The sequence below is a fragment of the Clytia hemisphaerica genome, unplaced genomic scaffold, assembly GCF_902728285.1.
Source record: "Clytia hemisphaerica strain Z4C2 unplaced genomic scaffold, Clytia hemisphaerica genome assembly, whole genome shotgun sequence".
In the NCBI taxonomy this organism is placed as follows: domain Eukaryota; kingdom Metazoa; phylum Cnidaria; class Hydrozoa; order Leptothecata; family Clytiidae; genus Clytia; species Clytia hemisphaerica.
In genome coordinates, this window is record NW_027104114.1 from 1,933,125 (window position 1) to 1,948,321 (window position 15,197).

The 15,197-nt window shown below is 34.1% G+C and overlaps 2 protein-coding genes across 3 annotated transcripts in view; one reads left to right on the forward strand and one right to left on the reverse strand.

The window, feature by feature from the left end:
* Positions 1–15,197, forward strand: part of LOC136813449 (nuclear pore complex protein Nup98-Nup96-like) — a 37,229-nt gene that overhangs the window by 10,518 nt on the left and 11,514 nt on the right. For both annotated transcript variants that reach the window (XM_067069970.1, XM_067069971.1), the window contains exons 23-27: positions 33–113; positions 650–762; positions 925–1,104; positions 1,366–1,502; positions 2,720–2,783. In XM_067069970.1, the coding sequence (XP_066926071.1) occupies positions 33–113; positions 650–762; positions 925–1,104; positions 1,366–1,502; positions 2,720–2,783 (575 nt within the window). The remainder of the gene's footprint in view (positions 1–32; positions 114–649; positions 763–924; positions 1,105–1,365; positions 1,503–2,719; positions 2,784–15,197) is intronic.
* On the reverse strand, positions 6,388–14,284 carry LOC136813450 (uncharacterized). The gene is made up of 6 exons (XM_067069972.1): positions 13,560–14,284; positions 11,477–12,126; positions 9,937–10,546; positions 8,382–9,324; positions 7,819–8,108; positions 6,388–7,505 (listed from the first exon to the last, which is right to left on the reverse strand). The coding sequence occupies exons 1-6, from the start codon at positions 14,233–14,235 to the stop codon at positions 6,820–6,822; spliced, it is 3,855 nt and encodes a 1,284-aa protein (XP_066926073.1). The 5' UTR covers positions 14,236–14,284; the 3' UTR covers positions 6,388–6,819.

Consider the following 15,197-nt stretch of genomic DNA (forward strand, 5'->3'; position numbering starts at 1 on the left):
GATTTTATTTTCACTTACGTTTATTTTTACAGATGACAGTGATGTCGGAAATTTCAAAGTTCATTCAGACGCATGGCAACTGGCTGCTGCATTATGGGGCAAACAAGAGACAGGTTAGCATTTTGTCTACCGTCTATACTTCATTTTTTTTATGCAATGACTTAAACTTCTTCGCTAATTCTTTCGCACAGTAGATTTCCAATTGAAAATTGATGCGAGTCAATTGTACACACTTTTAATAAGACCAACCATAAAAAGAGTGACGAGGACAAATGTCATGCAGGTGGACGGAAAAAATTGTTTGGTCCTTTTTATGAAAGAAAATTTAAACACAAAGTAGAATAAAAAGAAAGGCGAACAAGCTTCCAAAGACGAAAACAAAACCAACGTTAAAACCAAATTCAAGTATTGTAAACAAAAGTCACCTTGTAGAAAAGGTAAATGGGAAAATTGGAAAAGAAGGAAAGTTTTTAAAGTTCGAAAAAAGTGAGGCCGTGTGATGACGAAAAAGGTTGAGGTTGCAAGTGGAATAGTTACTGCGTAGAAAAAAAGCCGTGACGTGACGTCTATTATAAAATATTCTTTAGGGTCGGCCTAAGAATAGCTTACTTTCATTGAATATTTCTTGATCCCCCTCCATTTCTTATAGAAAACGACAATAACTTGTACGAAATCCACTCAGCGCGCCGTGAGGCATTATCTAAGTGGCTGTCTAACGTTACTGCTGATCAAATCGAAAATGAAATACAAACACAATTACAGGTAAATAATTTCTATTCTTCTTCACCAAAAAGTGAACTCGTGCCTCGTATACATCATGTTTCCGTACTCAGATATAATGGTCTCTTTTTGGGACCGATTTTCATTTCAGATTGTTCCATATTCTTAATTTGATGCTATTAATAGGATGTTTTTCCTTTTTAGGACGATGGCCATTTATCAGCCATCTTCAGTTTACTATCAGGACGTCAAATCACAAAAGCGTGTCAGGTAGCGCGCGAAAATAAGGAGTATCGATTGGGTTTTTTGTTGGCGCAAGCAGGCGGTGATCATCACCTGAAACATCACTTGCGAAGCCAACTCGCACAGTGGGATGAGAACAACGTAAGATTTTAATCATAATAAAGTTTCCTTTGATCCGATGGAAAATCCTCACATCATCAGGTTTGGACAAAATGGCAAAAGCTGCTCATCTCTCGACAAGCTCCAATAACCAATATATTCAATATTATTATATCCCTCCAGTCTTTAGCTAATAAATAGTTCCACAAAATAAATACAAGCTTTCGTAAGTTTCGGTACCTTTGTAGGGAAAGTGATTAAGTAGAACAATTCAACTTTTATTCCTGCCTTCATCAAAAACAGGTGGATAGTTTCATGAATAAAGATCGATTGAAATTATACGTTCTACTATCTGGCATGATGGTTTGGAAGTCCAATAAAAACACGATTAATTTGTGTCAAGATATGGACTGGAAACGAAGTCTCGCAATGCATTTATGGTAAGTCTCCATCTATAACTTTGAAAAATGCTTAGCGAAGACTTTGCATGGTCTTGAGGTGTAAAGATTCTTTACACGCTTTTTTTTATAAGAATAGTGTACTTTGGATGAGGGTCAAGTATTCTTAAAAAAGTGCCAAAATTGAGAGTGAAATATTCTTAACGTATTCTTACTTTTTGGACCTACCTCCGTCCGTCTGTCTGTTACCAGCTTTTCTCAGGATTGGCTCACATTTTTTGCACAATGATGCAAAATGGCAATGCCCAAAATGTGACGGAGCCAGATTTTTAAGGAAAATTTTTTTGGGCAAATTTGGGCCAAAAACAGCTTAAAAGGTAAAATTATCAAAAGATCATCAAAAAGTATCATAGGTAAAAGATGGCTGAAGCAGAATTTTGCAAAAACAAATTTGTTGGCTCAAAAAACGCATGTTTATCTATAAGAATTACTATTAATAAGCATACATCAATGTTCTTAGTCAAATTACTCAATTTTTGTATGAGATATGTTTTTTTTGCTCATGAGGGCCTTACTTTTGAAGAATATGTGTGTTTAGACAGGAAATTTTAGTTGCTTCGCGTGTTCTTATAGAAAAACTGGCCAAATTCGATATTTCTTATAAGCACATTATCAATTACTTAGGTATTAGCTTTTCTCGAGATTGGCTTTTCATTCTTCATGATATTTTGCACAAAGATGCATAACTATAAACCTTCGAATGTTACGGAGTCCGATTTTCAAAAAAAAATGTTATTGGGCAAATTTGGGCCAAAAACGGCTAAAAAACGGGTTTTTTGGACTTCGTGAAATATTGGATCATTGTTTTTTTTCTGATTTTTTTGCATGAAAGTAGGTAAATGATGGCTCAAGCTGATTTTTGTAAAAAAAAGAATTTTTCGGCTCAAAAAACGCATCTTCATCTATAAGAATCACTATTAATAAGCATACATCAATGTTCTTAGCCGAATTACTCAACTTTTTAATGAGATAGATGTTTTTTTGCTCACGAAGTCTTGAATACGAAAGAATAATTCAAGAGCATGAAATTTTGGTTTCTAAACGTTTTTTTTATAAGAAACAAACGACTAATTTTAATAGATCATCACTATTTGTGTTCTGAATGATTGTTTAATGGTCACGCTCACGTAGATATCAATTATATCTGTGCTAAATGCATAACCAGGTAGGTCCATAAAAGTATCACTTGTTGTTTTCAGGTATTATTGTTCGTCCACATCAACAGTTTTAGATGCTTTCACCGAATACCAAAGTTCTTTCAAAGTAAGTGGCCTTCTCAGCATTTACATTTCCCTTTATGTTTATTCTTACAAAAAAACACTGAAAACTTACTGGAACGCTGTTGTCAGATATCAGACATGAATCTGTTGGTAACAGACCTCGAAAAAGTTAGTAAAGGGGGGCCTTGATAAGTTCTATCGATTAACTAAATATCGATTCACTCGAAAAATGCAGGAGATTCGAAGGGCAAATTTTTTTGTCAATTCTGCACCCTATTAGGAGCATAATACCAAAAATTTGCCCTGATCTAAGGGGTGCTCTACGAAGTGACACAATTCACTCTGATTCACTTCCTCGGTCGTTGGTCTATCGCAATATTTCTTTTTTTGATAAGCAGAAATGATTTTATGAAGCCACAGAAAAACCTAGACAGGTTTTGTATATTACCAATTTTAAGACTTTTCCTCTTTCTATGTAAGAAAAGTTTAGCAAAAGTAAAACATTTTTTTCATGGGGTATCCATAACGTTTAGGTATTTTGTTTTCATCTTCTATTCTTTTAAAGAGAGTTCGTTTTAAAGTCTTGAAAATTTACTTTTAAAAATTAAAAATAAGAAAGGATTTAATCATCTGTCATATACTAAAAATAATGATAAAATTTAGCAAAATAACAACAGTTTAACAATGATCATTACATTATGTTGCTGCGCAACAGCAGTAGTTGGGTCCACAATGGTTTGGTGCCCAACTACATCCGCCTTTACCATAGCCATATGTCATTTGACTTATTTTCCCTGCGTCTGGTTGACGTGCGCTTGTGTCGATGGCGAGTTGGGGGTGTTCTTTACGTATATAGATAGCATCAAAACATCCAAAGCTGCAATAAATACACAATTTTTTACAACGCATAAAGTATCCACAGGCTACCCATAGAACTTTCTCTATCTTTTTAAGCCACAGCAGGCGAAGCAAATGATGCGCCATCTTTACAAAAAGTAGACTACTTTAGACCATTTAAATCCCAGCAATTTGTCTTATCACTGCGCTTCCCGCATTTATTTTAGTCTCACAGAATGTTCGTTAGTTAACTGCAGTCTACTTTTAGCATATGGCACATTATTTTTCTTCTATTGCTGTGAAGAGGATAAAGAAGTTAAATCAATGTCAATTGAATGTCTTTGTTATTATCTGTTCTATTGATTATGGTTCTACCTAGTGTTTTATGAAATATAGCGTGGTCTGACCTTGTTCAGAGTTAAAGTTTACTTATTGCTCCAAAATGAATAGACTGTTCTTTTGGTCAATTTTTCTGGTTAAAAGCAGTAGCTTTGTGGTTTGGCTAAGGAGGTAATTGAAAAGAATTAAATAGGTAATCATACTTTCTTCGTTGGTATCTGATAGTCTTGAGTGCAGCTGCTTTTGCTTGCTGACACATGGTGTTGCAGGTGGGTGCTGTTCCTTGGCAATCTCTTCGGATTGCAAACACAAAGCCAGGTTGCGATAATCGACTTGCGCAATAAGTTTGTGCCATTGGGCCATTGCAAAAAAAAACCATACAGGGGTGTGGACGAACCTTTTTAGGATGAATTTTTTTCTCTGAAAATGTGTCTATACCCCCTGGAAAAATGGTAAAATTTGAAAAAGCCCCTGGAAAAATTTTTACCACCACCCCCTGGAAAATTTTTTTTTCATGGTTCTGCTGGTAGGGTGGACGAAGTAAAATTTGGTATCAACCCCCTGGAAATATTCATATTATCATTTAGCCCCCTGGAAATTTCGTCCTTATGTTTAAAACACCTGGAAGCCTTATGACATCGTTTAACCCTCTGGAAATTTTATCATTTTGCTTAACCCCGCCTGGAAATTTCATCGTTTTGCTTACTCCACCCCCTGGAAATTTCATCTTTTCGCTTAACCCCTGGAAATTTCATCATTTCGCCTAACCCCCTTGGAAATTTCATCATTTTGCTTAACCCCCCTGGAAATTTCATCTTTTTGCTTAACCCCCCTGGAAATTTCATCATTTCACTTAACCCCCCCTGGAAACCTTATGAAAATGTGACTGTTTTTGGTTTGTGCCCGGATATAATTTTGATCGTTTCTTTTCTACGTACAGTTAAACTGTCTTCACGAATTATTCTTCACAAATATAATTTTTTCATGAACAGATATTATTAGCCCCAACGAATATTCTTTTATTTTGATTTTCAACTTAACTAAAATCCACACACCAAAATATATTTGTTACCTTTGGGAGAGACCTATTTAATTTACTTTAGGTGAACAAACTTTCGCGAGCGAAATTTGATACATACAACCTCAGTCAAAAGGTTGTAGACTTTTGCAAAAATAATTTTAATAACTATAGTAGAAAATCACCGGTAACACAGTATAACTTCCCCTTTAACCCTGCGCGTTGCTTTTGAAAGTGGTTTGTTTACATATGGTAGCAAGAGATGACCTTATTTATTTACATCAACTTTGAAGAAAAAAACTTATTTCTAAAAGTCTATGAACCTTTTGACCGACATTGAATTTTAAACGTTCCAGCATGTTTTTAACGAATATCTTTGTGACTAAGCTAATATATCTTATAGGACCCTACCCATGGACTAGAAAGTTTGAGGCTGAAAATGCAAAAAAATAAGAACAGTTTGACCCTCAACTCAAAGTTACTGGTTCATATAAAAAAAAAGAGTGTAGACAGTATTAATCAATTCTTTGCCACGGAAAGTCATGTGACATCCTTTTCAACCAATAAGATTTAATAATTTCGAGGGTAAAACAAACACCATGGTTTAACTCACTAAAAGATTATCTTTACTGAAAACACATAATTAATCTTTAGTAAGTGTTCTGTTGTACCCCAGTTCTGACGTCATACCGTGGCGAAGAATTGACTTCAAAAATGCTCAGTGCTAAACTTAACATACATATGTACTCATATTTTACTTTTTTTAATTTTAAATTTGACTCAGAATTTGGCTCAAAACCCAAAATTGGGTCAATTTAATTTTTTTTAAATGTCCTTTAAAGTTTCAAATTTGAAATGGGAGCTTTCTTGTTGAGTGCGGTCACAACGAAAAATAACTTCCCCATTTAAGTCATTTTTATATTTTTAATATCACCACCCGACAAAGAGAAGAAACAATAAGGAATTTGAGAAATCCTCTTGCTCACGAGCATGTCTTTTATTCGCAAATAAATAGTCCTTTATAAATCGATTTGTTTACATTACATGCGAATTTGTGCACACAAAAGAAAAACATTAAACTATTTGGTAAAAGTGGAGTCGGTAAGATCAAAGAAATGAAATAAACAAAAGAAGAATTTGTACACAATTCTTAGAAAAAGGAGGGAATGAAAATTTGTTTTCAAGTGGGTTTGACATCTGTTAATATCGCTATGCGGAAACTCTATGGAATGTGGAAACCACTAAAATATTCATGGTGTGATCAAATTAAAATAGAGCTATTGATGCGTTAAATAAACATGATCGTCTGATACTTTTTCTTTCTTTTTCTCTCCATCGTTTTTAAACGCGTATGGTGTGAGCTCTTTTCACACTTGCCACTTTCGTTACATGAACTTTTATTTGCTTCGAAAGTTTAGGATGTTTTTATAAAAACAACGTGTACTTTATATTTCTAATTCGAATCCGAATGATTCTTATTATCTATGCTCACTCTCTAATTCGAATGAAAGTTTCCGCATTACAAAATAGCATACAAATACTTGGAATGAAGGTTTACGCATTACAGAATGGCATAAAATAAATTACATCCTTCTGATATCAATAAATCATACCTTGGTTAATGTATTACATCGAAAGAGGAAAATAAAACATGTATAAATATACGTACAGATAGGCCTTTATATTTCGTGATCAATCGAGGCTTTTATTTACTTTTCAAAATAAAAGGAGGAAAATCTTGTGTAAACATAATTGATCTTTTACTTTGGTTTCCCCATTCCATAGAGTTTCCGCGTAGCAATATTAACAACATCTCATTATTGATTTGAATTCAAAATTTTGACTCTTATAAAGAACGTGTAATGATGTTAAAACGAAATTAAATCTAAAATAATGAGTTCTTTAATCTCAGCTTATCACCATTAATAAGCTCGGTTACATTTATCTTGTGTATGATTTCTTCTTCACTGGAAAACTCCACTTTTATCCAGTCATTTTCATGATCAAAGTCCTGCACTACGGCAACAAACCATCCTCCACGTTTACCACTTTTAGTTTCAGACTTTGATCTTCGAACCTCCACTTTTACTCCTATTTCGAAGAACATGTCGTACGCATTTTCTTCCATAGCCTCGGAGTCTTCTTCTTCGACGACGTCAAGAGTATCTGAATCAGATGGGCGAGAGCAAGCGATTAGGTCACTTTTAAGTGGATCGAATATATTGCCGATGTTGTTTACGTTAATATCCACTGGGACATCAATCCGGCTTTTGACGTAGGTGACCGCTTGGCTCGCATTTCTTCTGGGCTTCTTTGATGATAGAGATGCCTCATTTGGTGTTTCGAACCTCCTTCGTTTTCTCGATGGTTCATTGGTTCCATTTGATCGCAATTGTCGACAGATTAAGATCTCGGCAGTTTTGATCAACCCCAGTAAAGCAATAGCCTTGTTTTTACCGATGCAGTGTTCTCTGTTGGCCCTGAGAAGACATACATTTAACACTAGCTCATCTTTTGTTCCAGACGTTGGCTGATTGTGGTGGAACAAAATAGCTTTCAGAGATGCAATTCCTAGATAAAAATGAAAAGTACTGATGATATATCATCACTACATAAAATCACCGAGAGGATGTTTAAATACAGACTCACAGTCACACTTGTTTTTTTTTTAATTGTGTTGCTTAATAATGGCGCTACAGTATAATTAAAATAGAGTCTGTCATTTTAAAAATCTACAGTACGATGAAAATTTTCCTTTCCATTTTAATAGCCAAACGTAGCAGACCAAAACAAATAAAAGAAAATCATTTGCCTGCTCTCATTTTTTTTTTTAGAAAATCAATAAAAGCATCTGAAAGTAAAAATTGTAATGATAAAACCTTACCAAGTTTACGAACTTTGGAAGAAAACAAAGGGATGCTGCGCTTTCGCCCATTATACAACGGCTTGGTTTGTACTTTGATTTTGTCAGCCTTGACAATACGCTGAGCAATTTCAAGCTTGGTCCCACTTTGGTCCAACCCTTTTTCTTTTGCCAACTTTTGAAGGACTTCTTTCTTCTGTGCGTAAAATGGTAGCTTGTGGAGGGCTTCACGAAGGACCGAATTTTGAAAATCCTCTTTTCTCGCCAAAGTTTCTTCTTCGAAATACCGCTCCACTTCGTTGATAGGTAGCCTGAATGGAAAAGACACTGAATTGAGAAAACAATTTTCAAATTTCAAAAATTTATGAACATTTAAGCTTGGTTTCCACTATGAGATTTTCATTTTATCTCGTTATCTCACAATTAGTGGAAACCAAGCTTTAAGGCTCAAATCAGGGAAAATTAAGAATGATGAAGAGGCTTGTATCATCTACTTATATTATCATAACTTTTTCTTTCGATGAAAATCTTCGAAATTAGTCCACTATATAATGATCAGAAGTCTAAAAATGTAAAAACCATACCAAGCAAGAAAAGATATCGCCAGGAGTGTCTCTCTGCTAACGCTGTTCAAAGGTACAACCAATGTATCAAATACCATTTGCAGGATGTTCGTTGGCATAAAAAGCCCTGGAACACTTTCCCACGTACCAGTTCCCAAACATGAAATCTGATCTTTGGAAAGGTAGTGTAATTCACCATTAACCCTCACCCAACCAATGTAATCGGGGATTGGTTGTTTAGGATGTTGATTTTGATTTGAGTTGCTGAAAAACGTGTACTTGTCTTTCCAAGATGTCATGAGTTCTTTATAGTCATCGTAGTAGTTGCTTTCAAAATCTGTATCCAAGTTAAATGTCGTACAGAGTTCATTCAGCAATTTTCCCTTGGTTGGTTTATAATTGCGCTGAAAGGTTTCCTTCTTACTTTCGGAGAGTGATAGAAAGGCTTTAAGCTCTTCTTCGTCGTTAAATAGCTTCTCATCATCTTTGATACCTCGTTGGCATGTAACCGGCGAGCCACCAAAATTTGCGTCGGAAATACAATCAATTACTTTATGGGCCATTGCTTCCATGTTTTCTCTGTGTTCTTTTGATCCAGCTTTATTTTTCTCGTGCACCATCGTACTGCTGAATTTGCCGTGTCTTGATAGAACAAGGTTTTCTTGAGAGTGTACTCTTTCTACAAAATTTCTTTTAGAATGGTATTCGCTAAACGAAATTTGACAGACACTTTCCATTTTCAGAAATTTTCTGGTTCTGATCAAAAGCATTTGCACGAGGGGGCTACTTGGAGCTTCACCAGGTCCATTGTCAACGATGTTTACCAAGCTTTTCCTCAAGTCACCGTTGTTTAAGAAAGATCCACTCAACCCAGGGTTCAAGAGTAACTTGAAAAGTTCGTTGAAACATCGAAATGTCGTGGATGGTTCATAGTAACTCAGGTTGACCAGCACAGCGGCTTTTCCTAATAATAAAAGTTTTTCATTAACTACTTGAAGAAAAAAATTTCCATTACGTAATCTTTTATATGGAAAAACATCCTCAAAATCTCGGCGTTTGTCGCTAGTTTTGGACTGCCTACTGAATGTTTCTATAGAAAAGGTTACGTAATGCATATCATGAATTCGTGATATTCATGACGTAATCTTTTATACGGAACCATCCTATTTTTCCACTAGTTTTGAATTTTAAACTATAAAACTGGTGGCAAACATCCGGATTTTTGGGATGTTTCCGTATAATAGATTACGTCGTGAATATCATGAGTACCAAACTGGAGTTCTTCTACAGAGTATTTATACTTTTCGGATCCTACTGTTCTATACAAAGAACAATTCATTTTTATTACAATATCAAGACCAAAAAACTCCTGGAATGTAAACAAAATGTATTACATTGTAATGCATTACTTATATGACGCAGAGACAAAAATATATCTGACAAAACTTGGGTGTTTTGCTGTAACTGTGAGATTATTTTGAATTTACTTTTATTTGAAAAAAAGCGTGTATCACTTTCAAAAGCCGATCAGTGTAAAATATATCCGATTGGCTTTAAATAAAAAACATGAAATTACCTGATCTAAGAAGAGAATTGGCGTCTTTATTTTTTGACTCGTCGAGAAACAAATGAGCCATAGGTGTCACTGCATTTGTTCGACTTTGGTTCCATTCGTGGTCAAGTAGTACCCCCTCTTTCTTTTTCCAAGTCTTAGATGGCCTTTGAACGGGAGATATATCAGCACAAACGATTGCTTTGGCATCTTTGGAGTCAAAGATTGTGTTTTTATCATCTGTTGATAACATCAATTTAACATTTGAAGAGGTCCAGTGTAAGTTTGGCGATGATTTTTCTGTTCCAATTCGTGGTGGAGCATGAAGAGAAATACATGAGTTTATGTTCTTGCCCTCGTGGTGTCGTTTTGCTTGGGCTGTGCCAGCTTTGAAATTTTGCGTATAATTGAAGCAAGTTGATAGACAAATTTTGAAATTTTCTGGTGCAAGAGACAAAAGAACTTCGCGTGCTTTTTTCATTGTTAGAGCATTATTTGTGGCACGATAGAGAACGTCGTCGATCAATCTTGGGTGGCTTTCAAGCCCATTGTCTGCAAAAATATTCTCCAGAAGAACTGTTAACTCCGGGAACTTTTCACATTTCAATGGAGCTCCTCTACCATCAGCGATTGTCTAAAAATTGAATAACCGTTCTATTACATTTAAATCTTTAATGGTTAAAATACAGCAAATTTATCATGAAAGTTTCCATGTCCATAAATTCAATATTCAGCTAGGGCAGCTCTAATTCTTTGTTTAGTTATATTTAAAAATGCCAGAAAAATAGTTTGATCATCGATAAAATAAAAAAAGGAAAAAAGCTTTTAACATATTTTGTTTTTAATTAAAGATTTATCATTGATCTGATCTTTCAGATTGATCATTCATTGATTTGATCTTTCTGATTGATCATTCATTGATTTGATCTTTCTCGCGGGAGACTACATGTGTTTTCCGTATTGTTTTTTCTTTCTTTCTTGAAAACAGCAGAAAAGGCATTATTAGGTTGTTATAGATGATCAAACAAGTAACTTAAAATCGGGAGGGGGCTCATCTAAAACATTTAAATTCTAAGAACGTAAGAAGCCTACTAAATAAATAATTCACGTGTACATGATTAAGAATGACAAAAAATATTCTTATTTCGATACTCGTGATTCTCCCTGACCTCGAAGCTTTATGTTCTTATATATATATACTGTACCCCAGGGGAGGCAGGCACTTAGGCAAAATCAGGTACAGGGAGTCTGGAGTGTCTTACAGGGTCCAAAAAATAAAACTACTCTGATAGGGTCGATGTTTTGAAAATTTTGGTCCTTTCTTTATTCCAAAAACTAAGAGAAATTAAGAAAAAAGAAAAAATCTGTAGTTTTTCTATATACTGTGTTCTTATAAAAAGAACGCGTATGGCCCGACACTTTATACGGTATGTTTATTTCATTTAATACCGGTAGTTTGATTTTTAGAATAATATCTCAAAATCCGAAAAAATCCCAAAATCCCCACAAAGTCTCATAAATCCGAAATATCTTAAAACCCTGTTTACAACTCTTTTTAAATTACCTTTATTTCTTTAAATTTTCTTTGGGTTGCTAATCTTTGATTGTGCTCGTGTTGTTGTTTGACTGTCATATCATTCCTCACTGTTTTCGAAGTTGTTTTGATGTCATCAAACTTCAGAAGATTTCCTTCCAAGGAATTCACAGCATTTCTCACTCCAGTTCTACTTTGAACACCTTGAAGTCTTGCAGCAAATCTTATGCTAGTGATTTTGGAGATTACGGCTTTGAGAGCATCACGGTCTCTTTTTGTATCCATAAAATCAAGGACGTCTTTGTAGATTGTGCCAATCTTTTCACCAATATATTCATTTAACTTGCTCTGGTCGAGAAAACTTGACGGCATTGTCATAACTGATTCAATCACTTTTGTGAAAAGATTCTCATAAAGATACGACTTTCGGTTTACATAAATCACGCTCACTGGAAGATGTTTTGACAAAATCTCATACATCTCTTTTGATTTCATTTTTGACATACGTGACAACCCTTTCAACTCCTGGTATTTTTGGATCAAATCTAATGTGAGCACCAGCGGACCATTCTCATTTATATATTCACCAATTTTTGCCACTATTTGAAAATGGAGTGAATCTGAGGTTTTCAATTCTGCGATACAGGTTTGCAAATCTTTTTGCGGTGGGGGTGGTGCAGCTGTAATAAAAGCATAAAAGTGATTATAAATTTTAGCTTTAAGGCTTTAGCAACTAAAGTTTTCAATGACCTTTTGAGCATTGCTGGAGTGCTGGATTCAGAAGGTTCTCAGACTTCTTAATGGAAGTGAATTGCTTTTTGCATTACATTCCTTATTAAGGAAGTCAGTGCTCTCTCTCTGTCAATTTTGAGTACCTTATGTATACGCATCTGATTTAAAAAATCCGTCAGCACTCATGTAATGATTACACGCTTTTTTATAAGAATATTCATGATGGAATTAGCCAAAATGTTAAAACTGTCCTATTATATTATATTATAATTTTTTTCAAGGTCAAATCTTTATAATCTAAAATAGATCTAATAATACTGTAAATATTTTTCAGACTGAGGTTTATAAAAACGATAAAGAATATATGTTAAGATATAATAATCTCAAGTCGCTCAACTTCATTCAAAAACGACAATTCATTGGAGTAGAGACAATTATTTTGTTAATGAGGCTTAAAAACTGAATTAGAACATCCTAAGAACAGCTGAAAACCAAAATTTAGGTGTTCTAATAAAAAAAACGTGTACCTTAAAGGAAGAAATTTTGACGGAAGGAAAATTTGGCGGATTTGGCCGAAATCCGCCAAATTAAATTCCCGCCAAATTAAACTTTTTGAAAATAAGATTCCTTTAAAGGTGTTTTTGCATTTTTTTCGCTGTTTTTACGCCATTTTAAGGTTAAAATTTTGAGCAAAAGCCAAATTAAATTCCCGCCAAATTTAGTTTCTTCGTCCATCCGTCAAATTAAATTCCCTCTGAAAAAAACTTTTTCGGCCATCCGCCAAATTAAATTCCCGCCAAAATTAGTTCCTTTAAGGTATATATTGTTATAAGAAAGCGTGTATCAAAAGCTGTATGATTCTTAAAAATTTAAGCCTCTTGATCGACCTATGTTTAAAAGGAGTATGTATCTGGCAAATGAGGATATGGGTCTTGTTAGACGATAACATTCGGTAACATTTTTGTGTAACATTTTCTAAAAATAGCGAATGTTATACATTATGTTACCGTGTAACATGGGTTAACATATTCAGAAACATTTAAAAAAATGATTTGCTACACAATATTTTCACAATAGATTTTTGAACATAGAGAAAGAGGCAGAGACGGATGTTGAGCATGTGTACACTTGAATACAATAGAAAATAGCAGCTGAGTTATGAAATGTTTCTTTAAAATATTATCGTGTAACATCTCTCAACATTTTACTCAAATTTTCTATTTTTAAAAATGTTTGCAAATGTATAATCGTATAGAAAAAGAGACAATGAAAAAACTTCAAACAAAAGAATTTAAATTCAATTAGAAAAGGACATGTATGCAGTGTGTTGATTCAGTGATATGCACCAAGTTGATAAAATTTGAATAGCAAGTTTACTTACATTTTCTGGAGTTATATCTCTTAACGTTTGACAAATCATTTCTGCCAACTTTTGCATACCAATCTTTATCCATTTGAAAGGGTAATTCAAATTCTTCAGGTGGTTCTTTCCTCTTGTGTGGATAAAAATTTATGATAGGTGTCTGCCCGGGAGAACTATCAAAAGATTGACATTCTGATAGATGTTCTCTTCTTTTAATCAAAGGTACAAAATGATTTGCGATAAAATACTTTACATCTTGGTCACAATTGTTTGTACTGCTCCAAAGTATAGTTAACTGTTTTTCCGACCTTTCTATTCGCGGTAAAACTAAGCCCTGGTACAACAAAAGTAAATTGAAATTTTGATTTGGATAAATCAACTTTATGGGGTATCCAATCACAGACGATAAAGCCGCAATTTGTAAAATACCACAAAATTGTCCATTAAATGATGTTTTCGTCATTTCCGCTTCCAAAGCCTTTTGAAATCCTTGTTGCTCAAAAATCTTTGATGATGTTTTTGAAAAACAAACAACATCATACAATGCTTCCACTTTATAATAAGATTTCCCGTCGACGGTTTTTATTTGCTGATTGAGAAAATCATGATCAGCATAAAAATACAAGTTCAATACAAGTTCCAGACAAGTTCGAAGTCTTAATTCTTCGGAAATCGATTCATCTCCAACCAACATAATACTTGCACAGTTAAAAAGGCAGTTACCATCCCCTGTCGTCCTTAGAGCGATTTCATTTTCACATGATTGGATATCTAAACAAAATGAAGATAAAAGAATAAAGTATATGCTGAGCATAAACAATATACAATAGATAAAGAACCAGGACTTAAAAATGAACTAAAATATTATATATCAAAATAATATCTAATAACTCTCCTCCATTGATTATAGCCTACCTTTGTTGTATCCAAGCCTGAAAACGCTCTCCTTCTTAGATGCTTAAAACTTTTACTCTCATTTTATTTATAAGAAGAATTTTATAAGAAAAGCAAAAAGTAAAAGCATGTCATTGTTTGTACAGGGATTATCGAGGATACCAATTTTGTCCGCAGTTTCTGATTGGTAAATTTTTTATTGTTATGATTTGATAAACAAAAGTGATGACGTCAAACAGAACTATTTTTTTAAGTGGTGGCGCGAGTTTTGAATTGTTTTCAAAAGTTTACTCGGCTTTTTCTAATTACAAGCTCTTTCGTATTTATATTTTAAGAATTCCAGAGAAGAAATCACATGGTCTTTTTAAGGATTCTAAGATTATGAAATGTCAAAAATTATAATTGACCAATTAAAAATCCAGTAAAACGATACGCGCCTGCTTCCAATGATATGAGTTACCATATAATATCGCGTAGGCGTTTTGTACAATAAAAAAGTTTTTGCTTAAGAAAATGTTTGCATAAAAAGGCTTACCTGGGATGAGATTTGTTGACATTTTATCTTCAGGAAAATTCGAGAGATCATTATTCAGTACCAGTTTGCATTGGAAGACTTCATTGTCTCCGACTTCTTTTATGAGATGAGTGGAAAAGTCTACAAAAGCTTCAAAGTCTGTAGAAAGAGTTTTCAATGTTTTTAAATATTCTTTAAACATTTCTTTGTTCTATAACTATAAAGAAAATAAATAAATTTCGCTTATG